This window comes from Electrophorus electricus, chromosome 3 (assembly GCF_041902795.1).
Source record: "Electrophorus electricus isolate QZ-2024a chromosome 3, ASM4190279v1, whole genome shotgun sequence".
NCBI lineage: Eukaryota > Metazoa > Chordata > Actinopteri > Gymnotiformes > Gymnotidae > Electrophorus > Electrophorus electricus.
The window spans coordinates 29,831,742-29,846,990 of record NC_137499.1 but is presented as its reverse complement, the minus strand read 5'-3'; the positions used below and the strand labels follow the sequence as shown (position 1 = coordinate 29,846,990).

The following is a 15,249-nucleotide window of genomic DNA, read 5'->3' as shown; positions in this document are numbered from 1 at the left end:
ATCCGCCCTTTAAACCTCCACGAGCAGCATCATCATTTCTGATTCATAATCAGCCGTCAGCATTCAGCCTGAATCACGCGGCTTTACTGTTGATTCTGGGCTTTTTTGTTTTACTTCAGTAATGGAGACTGTAAAATGCCTTTTTTTTTTTTTTTTTTAATAAAAATTTTAATTGAAAGCTTCTAAGGTTAATGTTAGTTTTAGGTTTAAGGTCATGATGGCACAGAGGTTAACAGATGACCTGGGCTTAAAAGAGCCATTTGGACACAAATGTAAGTTTGAAGAAATCAACAGAGAGAACAGAACAACAGAAAGAACAGAAAAATCTTGTATGTATGTATGTATGTATGTATATTTGTGCGTGTGTGTGTGTGTGTGTGTGCGCGTGTGTGTGAGAGAGAGACAGAGAGCCAGAGAGACTGAATGATGCTGCTAGGGACCTGACCCCGCACGGCTGAGCGGAAGTTGTGGGTCAGGCTCCACCACTCCTCCGGTCCCGAGCCACCGATGTGCTGCGGTCTTCAGGTCGTTAGCCTGTAATTACGGCCCTGCCGTGCTAATCGTGTTCAAACGAGCAGCATGACGGAGACAGACATGGAGGGAAAAGGAGAGGCAGGGAGCTCAGACAAGAGAGGGATCAAGATAAAGAAAGAGAGAGAGAGCGAGAGAGCGCGAGAGTCAGAGAGATGAAGAGAGACAAAGAGACAGCACGTGAGAGAGTAAGGTGAGAGAGAGAGAGAGATGGGCTCAAAGAAGAAATGAATGACTGAAGGAACGTTGCATCCCAAGCCTATTCGTTGCCTCGTCTTTTATCCTAGCTCAGTGTTCACATGAAATAACAAAAGAGAAACAGAAGAGAAGAGGTAATCCACTAATTAGTGATCAGTGGAACAGCCCCATAATGTCCACGCAGATGCGGTCCTTGAACCAACCTTTTAAATTTACCCAAACCTATTTTAGTGTAGCTCTCTGCACTACTCTTCTTTGAAAAAAAGACTAGAGTTGTACAGGATCTTCCCCTGGCCCTCATAGTTATCCAAGCACTTCAACATTCTCATTCTGTTCAAGCTTTCAACATCCTTAAATGCAAGTGAGCGCTGCAGACTCCAGGCTGCACGACCCAGGTGGGCCAAGAGCAGGAACCAAACAAAAACGAGCACACTGAGGTGCCCTAGGCCTCTAATCAGGGGGCCATCTATTTACAAGACAGTGGGTAAAATGTGGACAAAGCTCACTCTCACATCAGAAACGTTCCTACTTGCAGAAGAATGTGTGTGCGCGCACGTGCCCTTTCTACCTTCCTGACGTAGCTGACTGCATCTTCCTCGGTGTAGACCTCAGCGCTGACCCCACCTCTCCGCCGGCGAGCCTTCACCACCGGGTTGGGCGGAGGAGGAGAGACCTCATCATCATGAGAATCGGACTGGGAGTTGGACTTCTGTCGGGCCAGGATCTGCTTACATTCCTCCTGCAGAGAGAGAGAGAGAGAGAGAGAGAGAGAGAAATTATCTTTCAAATACCTACATTTTCATTTTTCATCACATTAACAGCAAAATCAATAACAGAATTATAAAGTTAATTAAGTTAACTGACTAATTATGTACTGCAGCCATAGTTCTGCAACATAAAACTAGCATGTGCATGATTAGTTGTTTAGTTTTGAAATCGCGCGTAATTCATTACGTTGAATAATTCATCGGCCTCACTATTGACAACGAAGCGAGTGCATCTCTGATGGGGTGAAACATCCGCTGGGGGCTTGGCCCAACCTGAATGCATGTGCAGGTGTTCAGAACCACATGTGTTTGTGTTGAGCTGCAGCTGTAGTGGTGGTAAGCTAGCAGAGGGACAGGGACACTATGTACCACTGTATAAAAGATAGAGCTAGCTAGCCACAGGACTACAACAGAACTCTCTCTCTCTCTCTCCCACTCTCTCTCTCTCTCTCTCTCACACACACACACTTTCTCAACATCACAGCGCAATCTGCATCTTCAAGTAATTTGTATGCAGTAAGGTCAAGGTTAAACTCAAACCCCTAATCTGTCTCACTGCAAGCTAAATACAAATGTGCACGCAGCAACAATTTTTTACGGATGTGTCTGACCTAACACATGCACACGCACACACACAGACACACCTACACACACACACGCACACATACTGCAGAGTCATTCCCTAATGGAATAAAGCCAGTGGGAATGCAAAATGGATGCACACACACACATGCACACACTCAAGCACACACCCACACACACAGAGCAGGCATACAAATACAATGCTCAGCACTTTCTCATTATCATGTTACTCTCATATGGCCACTCTGTCTTTCTCTCCCTCTCCTGGGTAAAGGTAACCTATACAACACTGAACAGCAGAATGCCTTCTTTCCGTGTTTACATTCTTCTCACACATTTCCCTCATGCGCTTCGGAGTTTAGTCTTCTGTGTAAAATTATGCTCAGCACCAAGTGCTTGGAAAGCTCTTACCAACCCTCAGGAGCTGGAGAGAAAGACAACAGCCTGGGAGACCACCACATCAGTACTGCACGCACTGTAACGGCAGATGCCCAGCCCCTCGCCCTCGCCCTCACACACACACACACACACACACACACACACACACACATACACACACACACACACATACACACACACACACACATACATACATACACATACACACACACACACACATACACACATACACACACACACACATACACATACACACACACACACACACACACACATACACACATACAGGCTGAACAATAATATATAACATATGCTATACAACATTGCAATGTGCCGATTGCGACTGCTATATGATTAGTATTATATTAAAACACATACATATACAGACATAGTAAAAAGTCCAACCTGCATTATTTCAACAGTGTTGTTCGATCATGTGAGCACCATAATTCAGTGAAACATCCACAACATCTGGAACATGTGAGATTGGCAGAACTGTTACAGCTCACAACAGCGTTTGGTTGTTTATTTGTGATTTGTTAGATTTGGGAACATTTACATATTGCAACTCTATGCAACCTCAGTACTGCAAAGACCAACCGTGTCATAAACATCAACAATTTACTGTTCCATACACACACACACACACAAGCACTCACCCGCATCAGCGCCAGCTTCATTAGAAAAAGCAAAGATCCGTGCTGACGTTACACCAAAGTTTCATGGCCTGGTATATAGACCTGTGTGTGTGTGTGTGTGTGTGTGTGTGTGTGTGTGTGTGTGTGTGTGAGCAGAAGATGCGTGTCAGAGAGATATGAGTGTGTAAGGCAGACTGAAGAGAGAGAAAGGATGGATGGATGGATGGATGCAGAGAATATAAAGATTCCAGAACGCTCTCCTGTTCTCCCTTTTAGAGAGAACTGGGGACTGACTCTCCTCTCTCTCTCGCTCTCTCGCTCTCCCTCTCTTGCTTGTGCACTTTCATTGGACCAGCACCCGAAAGCACAGCCTCTTTTTGTTTCTTCCGTTGTCATGACAACTGGATATCTCAACATCTCTTGTATTGGAGGGCACAGGCAGGAAGTGATTTCAGCACTTACGCAAATACCATCACACGTATGACGATCTGCAACACACACACACCAAGCAGGCCTCCGAGAGTACTGAGACTGCTACATTAATGGCATTTCTACACTAACACTGCAACTCCATTCATCAGTCCAACCATATTTCCATATGACATTTTCCTACACACACACACACACACACACACACAGCACATAACCATTCTCTCTTTATCTTACCCTAATTCTTCGCTTTCTCTGCTCTCTCTGACGGAAGAAGAATAAAGACCGTTCTGTATATCAGACTTGTCTTGAATCTGGCCTTAGAGTCTGAGTAGAGATCTGATTCTATATAGCCTCTTTTTGTTTACATCTGTTCTGCTGCGGCCATTACAGACATCAGCGACCTCTCTCTTCTCCTGTCTGACTGACAGCATATCATACTGCATCTTGTTTTCATTGTCCATTAATCTAAAACATTGTGGGCCTTTTGGGACTATTTATGCCTGACAAGCAGCCCAGCCAATCAGAAATGTAGCTTTGTGTTATGTGACTAATCCAAATGCACATACTCTGACACGATTCAGCAAAGGGGGTTGGGGGGGTAGACTGGACTCTGCCTGAGTAGGAGTGGTAGTCATGGAAACAGTCAGAGATGCCTGCTCGGAGATGCCTGCCACTCAAATCTGTCAATCAACGTCTAAATAAGCACATCATACCCCACTACCCACAGAGCAACTCAAAACATGCAACTCCATCCTAACAGGCTGCTCTCTCATGGCCTCAAAATACCATTTGGACTTTACCACACACACAGCCACACACACCCTGCCTGTTGAGCGCACCCCTCAACACTGTCCACACATGTCCACATGTCAACCTCTAACCCCGTGGCTGTGTCACTAAGCCATCACGCCCCAAGGGACAGGCCTAAACGGGGAGAGGGAGAGCGAGAGAGAGACAGAAAGGACCACCATCACAATGAGGTATTTGTGTGTGTGTGTGTGTGTGTGTGTATTTGTGGGAGAGATGAAGTATCAAGTTCCTGTTGGAAGTGACATGTTCATGCACCATTTGTGTTTATTTTCTAGGAAGTCCTCCTCAAGTCTTTAGGGCAACATTTCAAAGGCGCGAGAGCATTTGTGTGTGTCAGTTGTGTATAATTCTTGTTCAGGTAACTGAGAGTGTGTGTGTTGCAGGTAAAAGTAGGCAGATTTGCACATACATTTAACTTAAAGAATCACTGCTAGAGACTTGAATCATTCTTACACACTCCTTCTTTCTCCCTCTCTCTGTGTCACACACACACACACACACACACACACACACACACACACACACACACACACACACACACACACAGAGTGATGGAGAAGGTGGCCTGGACTGAGGAATGAAGTTTTTATTTACATTTTGTGGATGGTACCAGGATGCACGATGGCAAGAAAACAAGCTAATGGAGGCAATGTGATGCTCTGATTAATGTACTGCTGGGAAACCTGCCATTCATGTGGATGATATTTTAACATGTACCATCTACTTAAACATTGTTGCAGATCAAGTTATCATGGTGACAGTATTTCCTAACGGCAAAGGTCTCCTCCAGCGGGATAATGTGCCTCGCCACACTACAGAAATTCTTCAGGAACATGACACAGTTGAAAGTGTTGACTTGGCCTCCAAGTTCTCCAGTTCTCAATGTGATCAAGCATCTCTGGGACATGCTGCAAAAACAGCTCAATCCCTCCTCGAAAACTACAGGACTTACAGCATCTGCTGCTAATGTCTTGATGCCAGATATCACAGGACACTTTCAAATGCCTTGTGGAGTCCATGCCTCAATGATTCAGAGCTGTGCTTTTAACGTTAGGGCACACACACACACACACACACACACACACACACACACACACACACACACACACGCACACGCACGCACACACCCACACACGCACACATGTGCGCACACACACGCACACGCATGCACACATGCACACTTCAGTAACCAAAAGCAATGTTCTTGACAATGAAATTTTGTAAAAAGTGCCAGTAAAATGGTCCTGACAAGGTACATCACCACTAATGTTCTGTGGGCATTTCAGTCCTGGAAATGTACATAAAAAACACACACACTCACAAAGGCAAACATACATGGAACAAAAATGGAATCTGATCTCTCACACAAACAGGCCACAGATTACATAACATAATCATTGTCTGCAAATATATGTTTAAGGAGTAAGTATTGTGTGTGTTTGTGTGTGTGCATGCGTGCACCTGTGTGTAAAATGACATTCTCTTAAAGCTCCCATGTGTTTGATAGGCAGACTTGTGTAAGATGGCATATTAAAGGCACGTGTGGGTGCTGCATTGAGTGTGTGCAGCTGTGAGACTCCATGCTGGCCTGGCTCACGTTCCTGCTGAGATGGCCATGGTCATTGTGGGATTTTCAGCTGCTGAACTCACAGTCTGTGATCTTTAAAGATAACCATCATAGCTAATGGGGCTTTACAGAGCCATTATTAAGCAAGCACACTATTTTGAGTATCGCAGCAGAACGCTAAGTGTTCCGCTGCCATAGAGTTGTGTCACGTTTCACAAAATCCAGTCACCTTACAAAACTGTCCCAAATGCCATCCCTCAGGCTGCCACTATTCAGGCTACGAATGTGGTTTGCAAACACAGTGAGGAGTATTAGACGAGCCTGCGGCATGTGGCATCCACTGTTCATACCATATTCTCCCACACGTGCGCACTAACGTCTCCGTGGTGACGTGACCCTCCGAGAGCCCGCAGCCTCGCCTACCATTCTGCCCAGAGTGGTCACGTGCCTGCAGCTTCAGGCCAGAGGCCTGGCGATTACATTCAGGCACATCAAAGCATGGCCCCGGGCTGCCTGCCCCGGATGGCGGTCGCGCAGACCGCTGGCCCGCAGAGCTTCAAGCGGGACACTCTCACCTCCGAGCGCAGACCATGAAGAGGGAGGCATTTGTTTGTTCTTTATTTACCCATGGAGCTGCCACTGAGCACGTACTGGGCTATAGCCAGGTTGGGGGGCTGAGGTGAGTGGGGTGGGATGAAGTAAACTAAATCAAACAAACAAAATAAAAGCCTATGAGACTTAAAATAAAAGCCTATGAGAGAAAATAAAAGCCTATGAGACTTAAAATAAAAGCCTCTGAGACTTAAAATAAAAGCCTATGAGACTTAAAATAAAAGCCTATGAGACTTAAAATAAAAGCCTATGACGTGGAGCAATGTGAAGGGGCGGAGTACAGCGAAGAAACGTCCATCGCACTGACAGGTCACGCCGTCAAAAGCAGGAGGGCTGATGGATGCTGGGAAATCTGCAAGGAGCGAGTGTGGTAGGTTAGGAGCCACTGGGCATGACAGAACAGTGCTTAGAGCCAAATGGTGCACAGAGGACAGGCTGCAACCTGATCCACACAGAAATGCTTGCTATTGTCATGACCAGTGTTCAGAGTCACCTCGCCAAAATACGTGGCATTTTTCTTATTCACTATGAACAGACTAAAATATTCATATATTTATGACAAAGTGTTTAATCTATATACTTTTCCATGCGTAAATCAACTGTCTGCTTCATATTTAATAGTCACAATAGAATTGTTTATCCTTACAAAATTATGAAATAAGTTGTATTTAGCTAGTAATTGGGAGATATTTTTAGTGGAGTGATGTCTGTGGTCAAAATCCCTTTGTGAGATACTGGGCACGTCTTTATGTACGTGTTTGAAGTGAGCCAGATTGTTGCCTTTGTGAGCAGAGCAGGTCCAAGGAGGCAGCAGCACAAACATGGTTTTCAGAAACACCGCTGTGGATCTGCCATGTCACAGCCGCTGCGGTGTCGCTTCACCCACCTTGTTACAGGCATTTATTTCTGTCTACCAAATTAACAAATAGCGATAAATGCGCATACGGCCTACGAAATTAGTAAAACGCAGCATTATGTAGCTTTATTACCCCAGCGCAGCCATGAAATTATAGCCCCTAATGTTCTGGCGGAGGCAACAGCCTGTCTGTGACTGTTGCCTGAAGTGCTGGAGGCGGGGTTTAGTCAGAGCCAATCAGCAGTATTTTTCTGAATTGAGATGCTTAAGCTTAATTCTATTTGTATATCAGAATATGCTAGAGCCACATTTTTAAAGAGGAAAAGGAACATACTTCTGTTTTGGCTTTCATTAAATGAGACTTTTGTGCAATACTGTCATCCAAAGATAATAGGAGCACACACACACACACACACACACACACACAGAAGAAAAGCACATCTTGGGATCTACCTCCTCAATCTCAAGCTGTCTACTGAGAAGCAGCTCCAGCTGTGTAGCACTGTGACATTATGCCAGCTTGTATATGATTCACAATTTAAAAATCATGCACAACAATCTTTTACTCTAATTACTCAAAAATCATTGTCAGTGGGGTAATGGTGGCTCAGTGGTTAGGGTACATGACTTGTGATTGGGAGGTTGCTGGTTCAAGCCCTGCCACTGCTGAGTTGCTGCTGTTGGGCCCCTGAGCAAAGCCCTTGACCCTCGGTTGCTCCTGTCTAGGTTTGGGCTGCCTGGCAGTATCCTGGCCCGCACCAGTTGCCACTGCCATTGATGGCGTGGCAGTTGGCAGTGGTGTTCTGTACCTCTGTTCTACTCTGTATGATGATGATGATGATGATGATGATGAGTCATTTTCAGTTTACACGAGTGATCGACTCATTACACACTGTGTATGCAGGTCCTCCCTTTCTGGGTTAGTGCGTTTGTGTGTGTGATGTGCACACCACTGCATTGCGCCAGTTCACTGTCCTGTTCCTGTCCTTCACTATGTCCACACTGGGAGCAGAGACACACTGGTGCGGCTGTGACCTTCAGCTGCACTCGGGCCAGCAGAGCCCGTCCTGGGACGTGTCATCACACGGCATTCTGTGCATACACAGAACCTGCCAGTAGCGCTGTAGAACATCCTCTTCTGGTTCTCCAGTATTGAGAATGGGAATGGAATTTCTGGCTAAAAGCATAAGACTTCAGTCTAAAATACTGAAGTAAGGCTGACAAATGTGAAAATAGGAAAATATGGTCAGCAGAAAAAAAAAAAGCACTGAAAATCTGAAAACACGGGACAGATTCTCATTCACACACACACACGCACATATATATGTATGAATGTATGTATGTATATATATGTGCGTGTGTGTGTGTATGTGTGTGTGTGTGTGTGTGTGTGTGTGTGTAGTAACCATAGCCACCTGTAGGCCATTACCATCAGACCACAGTCCATTTGCTGGTAAGCATTGCTCTGTGGAGCATTCCGATGGCAATGTGGATGTGGTGTGTTTGGACCAATCATCAAAGACCTTATTAAAATGCATGACTGAGATGGATGAAAGGATGCTGTCAGAACTAAACCACTGCTCCTCCATTCACTGGAATAACGAGCGTCAAAGACACAACATCAGCATCTGACATGAGGTCAAATGTGGAGCAGCTGCATACAGTCAGTGTGTGTGTGTGTGTGTCTGTGCTTAAGTGTGAGAGACAGAGAGGGAGAGAATGTATGTGTCACGTGTTTACAAGAGAGACATCGAGTGGCAGAGTGGGTGACAATTTGGTATAGACAGAACTGGGCTGTTTTGTTGTTTTAATCATTGTTCAGCTCAGCTATAGGGCATAGGATGTGCCTGATGGCTCAAAGTCTTTTGGCACAAGACCTGTGAGTGATCAAAGCTGGAGGCAAGAGAACTGGAGAAGAAAAGGCTTCATTGATTAGAACTGGAGGAGATTTCTATGTCTCCCCATCTCCTAGGTTACCAACACTGAGCAGCCCCTAAAGCTGAATAACATTCATATAGAACAGAAATGTCATGACTGCCAGACAGAGAAAGACACACGAACAGACAGAGACAAATAAACAGACACAATAAGGATCTAAAAGAAAAGGATTGAAATAAGTGAAAAAAACAAGTGAAACAGGGTACTCCAACCAGCCTGATGGTTTCAGGTTATTTCTCTCTCTTACCCTCAACTACCTAACATACAGGCTTCTCATTATGAATTGCCAAAGGCTTAGGAATTTACTGGAAGGTGACTAAACCGTAATGTACCCACATTCTCTCTCTCTCTCTCTCTCTCTCTCTGCAGAATTTTTGTGCAAGCCTTCACTCTAAACTGGCAAAAGCTCCCAGTAGGTCAGCCACTGGTCAGATGCACTGAAATGTCCTGACATCCCAGACACAACAAATGAGTTCAGCCAGAAGAAAGGTAGAGACTGGCAGTACTAGAGTGACTGTCATTTTCATATATGTCCATTTCAAATGAGTAAATGTATTTGCAGAAATGTAGTTCTGTGTGATCAGGGTTAAACGGCTTGCTCCAGTGGATCAACAACAACAAACTACATGACATGACATGACGTTACTGCTCAGTATAAAGCCCAACTGGTGACGCCATTACAGTGATGCAGGTGTTTTATTTATTTCGTTTTTTGTTTTTTTTATTGGAAGGAAGTCATGTCACATATTTATGTAGGTTCAGTAATGCCTTAATTTGTTAATAATAATAATTGAAAAGAAAATGAACAAATGAGAAACAGAGGCCTGGGCTTCAGAATCTCCCCATCAGCTCAGACTTTCTAACTTGTGTAATTGAAAAGGCACTAATAAGTTAGTGGGAAACAGAGCAAAAAAGAAGTGTACTCAGTAAAAGACAACAAAACCAGGCAGACTATGTATGGCAGCCACTGGCAGACATCAACAACTTTGTCATAATGTGTCAGTCAGTTAAAATGTTGTTGCCAAAAGATGCTGCTGGCTTTGTGTGTGAATTAGAGAAAATGAGAGTGTACACACCAGTCCACACACTGAGAATAAAGCCAATATGAGAGACCCAAGGAAAACACTGTAGTATAAACCCTCCCACAGACAAAACACTGCAGTATAAACCCTCCCACAGACAAAACACTGCCAAAATTAAACAGCTCAAAGCTCCTATCCGAGCAGCGTTTATACCTAAATTCCCCTCATAGAAAACACTTTCTTGCAGTTTTCCAACAGATTTCTACACTGTTGGCCTTCTGTCAACTAAGTGTAAATAAGATGATAAAATGATAACTATAATAATCGATGTATTGGCCTTTATTTGGCATTTCCAGATATATTCATGCTGAAATAGCAATAAGGAGTTTTGCAATATCCAAAACTATTTCAAATCATTTTAAATATAAATAAACATATAGGCTTACCTGAAAGTGTTCATAAAACTCACCATCCACAGTGTTGAAAATTACACTTCATTTCACAATAGCTATAGAGAACCACAGCAACTAGTTGTTTTTTTTGGCTTGAGAATGCACAATTATAGGAGTTTTACCCGCCAACTCAGTAACACAAAGAAGACAAAACAACCTCCAGAGCCACACTTTAAAGTTTGTGGGTATAATCTTGTATATAACAAGGCTATTTCACATGCCCTGTATGTTCCCAGGTCTTTACACACATCACAGGTCTCCCAGGGTTGAGGTCTGAACATATAGCTTGTTACATTACTCATGACCTGATGCTGTCACTCTACCAACTGCATTAAACCCATGACAAACTGCAGTGGAGGATTTGGTGCCATGCTTGTCTGGTCTTACTGAGAGCCCTGCCAACACACATGTGCTCTGCACAAACACACAGAAGGTGAAGGACACAGATGCATTTGGCACACAGACTCCCGTGGCCCGTGCAACTTTTGGGAGAGAGAGGGGTGAAGGGAAGAATAAGGGAAATGGAGGGAGCAGGTTCTGATAAAATATTCACACGGATCTAAAGAAACCCTGTAGTATTCACCAGATCTATCAGATAACTCCAGATGAGAGACACTGGCCAGCCCGGAGAAACAGCTGTCAGTGAGGGACAACATGAGGACATGCCCTCCCATGTTGCCCCAAAACCAGCATTTGTCCCCATCTGATGCCACTACAACCCCACCTCCTAATTCCAAAGACTTCTACCTTCACCCTAAGTCATCAAAGGCAAACCGGCGCCTACAGCTGATGCTTTGGTCAGGCCGACTGATGAGAAGTGATAGCAGAGGTCAGCCTGTCTGTGGTGCGTGCGTCAAGGCCTTTAAGGCCCCTGGCAAAAGCAGCCACTCCCGTGACTTTCACAAGACCCAAACCTCCCAACGTAGCCAGCACTTACAGCAGCAGCCTGCCTTCTTTGTAATCTTCAGCAGATCACCGTCCTAGTGCACACTCGTGTGTGCGTGATGTCGTGGTAGGACAATACGGAGACACAGACTGCGAGGCAGTCGCCTCGCTCACCTAGGGACCGGCTCCTTGTTTCCGCACACGTGGGCTTCACACGGGCAGGCTGCCCACATACAGGCCTATCCACTTCCACCCAAGTACGTCTGAACTGTTTTTCTGGGCTTTATTTATCTGTCCACAAAAACATCACCACCCACACACTTATTTCATTAACTCCCGTGTGATCTTCATCACAAAACTCCAGGAGGCGGGAGCTCTCCTAGACTTAGCCTCAGCATGTACCCTTGGAGGGGTTCGTTTATTTCTGATGGATATGGCGTGCATGTGAACCTTGGGAGAGCGCAAGAAATGTCTCTGAGGAACAAACAGAAAGGGATCCCACACAGTCACACGTTCTCTTTTTGAGCACATTTTATAAGGCCTAAATTCATCTCAGACTCTAAGTTCATCTCAGACCTAATAATCCATATTTCCCCCATTAATTACATAGATACTAAGCTAAGGTGCAGCTTCTGAAAATATCCAACCATTGTTCTTGATATAAACACCTAAATGCCTTGTATGCGGTAGGACCATTCTGGAACCAAGGAGGTCTGACAGAGGGACACACACAAAGCTCTCGTGATATAAGACTCTGTTAAAGAAACACCCCTTGAACATGATTTGGCACCTGGTGCGCATCATCTTACTGGTACTTCTCATAGAACCAGCAAAAGCAGGCTTATACATATACTGGGAATTCCTTCAGAACCAATTTTCCAGCTACTTAATATATTTGGGACATATAAGGCACATATGAATTTGCCTGCAGATCCTTGCTACCAAGAAGCATATGTATACTTAACACTACAACAGTTTTATAAGCTTGCAGCGTGAGGGATGTTACACCATCAGCAGTCTCTGGCCAGCACTTGCTTTTGGCATGAGGGCTCTTTGTCTCACATCAAGTTAATCTTGTCTGACGTACAGCAGAGTCGAAGATGGCAGTGGTTCACTCCTGAGCTACAATTACTAAACACATATTTCAAATCTATTCACAGACGTTATATGGGAGACCATCTACTAGTGAAAACCTAACCCAAACACATGGACAGCTGCAATTTGCAATGTAATGGGTTCTAACCAAATTAACAATTAAGTTTAAATATACATACAACCCTCACATAGATTTATAGCCAGGATATGATAGCTGATGCTCCAATATTATTCAATTCCTACTTGATGATTATGAGTAGGTCTGGTGAAATTTTACCTGTAATGTATCCAGATTATGGCTTTTAACCAGTTGTGTCTTTATTCCAAATGAGGGCTCCCAAAACAGCCCCCCTGTCAATGCAATAACGTAGCAGAATCCGCTGAGAGGATAAGGTAGTCGATTAGAAATCAGAAGATTGCCAGTTCAAGCCCCACCACAGCCAAGCTGCCACTGAGCAAGACCCTAACCCCCAGTTGCTCAAAATTGTACTCAGTCAAGACTGTAAGTCACTTTGGATAAAAGCATCAGCTAAATACTGTAAATGTAAATTCTGTGTAAAATGTTCTGTTTGTTTTTTATTTCACATCACACACCATGAGCAATACCTGACTACAAGACCACAATATAAAACACTTACATTAAATACAGCTCAGCAAAAATAAGAACCATGGAGAGTCAAAGGGTGGTGTCACTCTGTTCTTTGCAAAATTTAAACACAGAACTGAAATTTTGTATTAATGTGTATAGTTTCAATTTATGTAGCAAGCCATATGCAACAAGCCTTAATATTTCCACAAACCGTTTAAAACGAAGATTAACGTCTCTTCACCAATAACATGACACACAACCTAGTATTAAATACCACCAATTGCACCAATTAAATGTTGATTGAAAAAGCAGCTGGACTAAATGTAGACCAATCCACTTGCCACATAGCATAATACATCCAAAAAAGAAAACAAAAAATGGATGTTATTAACATGCACCAAAGAGGAAACAAGAAAAAAAGGATGAGTTCACAATAACCTGTAATCCTGCCAAAGACAGGACACGACAAAAGGCAGGGAGTCCAAGAGACGCACCTTCTCCAGCTTTTCGAAGTGCTCACGCAGGAAGTGCATGGGGCGCTCTGGCTTGGCAATGCACAAGTTTACGATGCACTCTTTCAGGATCTGTTGAATGTTGTGCTTCTGCACGAAAACCTCACAGCCCTTCAGACTTTCGTCTTCTTCCAGATTGGCTGATGATGAGGAGGAGGTTGCCATCTTATCTCTTATCACTGCTAAAATAGGGGGGGGGGGCATCCTTGGGTTATTTCTGTACCAACACCAACAGACACACTATGCAGAATGGTCAGAGTGATTAAATGAAAAGCTACCTATTCTGAAGTTATTTTGTACTGATGCATGCAAAATTTCATGGAAATTTTTATGGAGGCATTTAGTGATGCTAATAAAGATTATTACTGTATATACCATAACAAAAATAACACTACTTCCATTACATGCATGTTCATAAATATGTGATTATGTTAATACTCCAATTAGCAATAAATAGTTGGCATTTTGATTTCTGCTACATATATTAGAAATGAAAGGCGTGGACACGAAAACTGCTGCTGGTTGTGCTAAATAACGGCTGCGTTTATTTTCTGTGCACAGACAGTGATGACAGTAAACCGTCTTTAAAACCACCCCAGCGTCCTTAACTACGTGGAGCGCATCCCCCCACTTCCGCCTTTGACCCCCATGAAACACCTCGCATCCTCGCGGGAGCGAGATAACCGTCTATTGGCGAATTCATTCTCAACGTTGCACACACAAATTAGCTTCGCATTAACAAAACCGACCTTCTAAATGTGTCAAACACGGATCTGCACACGAACTGGGCTGCTCCTGCATCACGCAGAGATCACCTGTTTACACATCATGTTATACATTTACAGCAAAAGCCCCCCCCGATTGCAACCAGACAACACAAGCTTACCTAAAATCTTTACGGATTCTTAAATATCACAAGGCGATATGTGAAGGGAAATACTGTCAGACGCTTAATGAGCAGTGATCTCGCATCTCTTACCGTTATTTAGGGGGATGCCAAGGAGCTCTCTGGTTTGATGTTGGCTGCTGGTCCTGCTGTTGATTCCTCTTGCCTCCCTCTGCGTCGGTGCTAGTGACGTCAGTGATCTAACTCCATGCCTCCGTGCGGAACATTACACGCAGTAATCATATCACATACACGTTCACTTGACGTACCTGACATAAAATATCCTACACAGGTTTGGAACCGGCAATGTAGATGTAGATGCAAGGTTTGTGTTTATGTTTGGTAGTCACGCATATTACGAGGCAATTTTGCGTCACCCTGCATGTTACGCACGATTTCTCATTCGTGCGCTAGAAAAAGCATGTGAATAAAACATTCCTAGATTGCAGATTGCAATGTTAAGATCCGACTGATTTTT

General features: G+C 44.0%; 1 protein-coding gene across 4 annotated transcripts in view; it reads right to left on the bottom strand.

Moving 5' to 3' along the window:
• The window catches only part of prkar1b (protein kinase, cAMP-dependent, regulatory, type I, beta), a 59,604-nt gene extending 44,552 nt beyond the window's left edge, over positions 1-15,052 (bottom strand). Inside the window, exons 1-3 of one of the 4 annotated variants that reach the window (XM_027009159.3) lie at positions 14,865-15,052; positions 13,868-14,064; positions 1,298-1,468 (exon numbers count right to left, since the gene is read on the bottom strand). In XM_027009159.3, coding sequence (XP_026864960.1) covers positions 1,298-1,468; positions 13,868-14,050 — 354 coding nt within the window. In that variant the 5' untranslated portion in view covers positions 14,051-14,064; positions 14,865-15,052. Of the gene's footprint in view, positions 1-1,297; positions 1,469-2,882; positions 2,949-3,136; positions 3,378-13,867; positions 14,068-14,864 lie in introns of those variants that run through there. The other 3 variants (XM_027009158.3, XM_081710994.1, XM_027009160.3) reach the window with 3 other exon arrangements.
• Between the last annotated feature and the right edge of the window lie 197 nt (positions 15,053-15,249).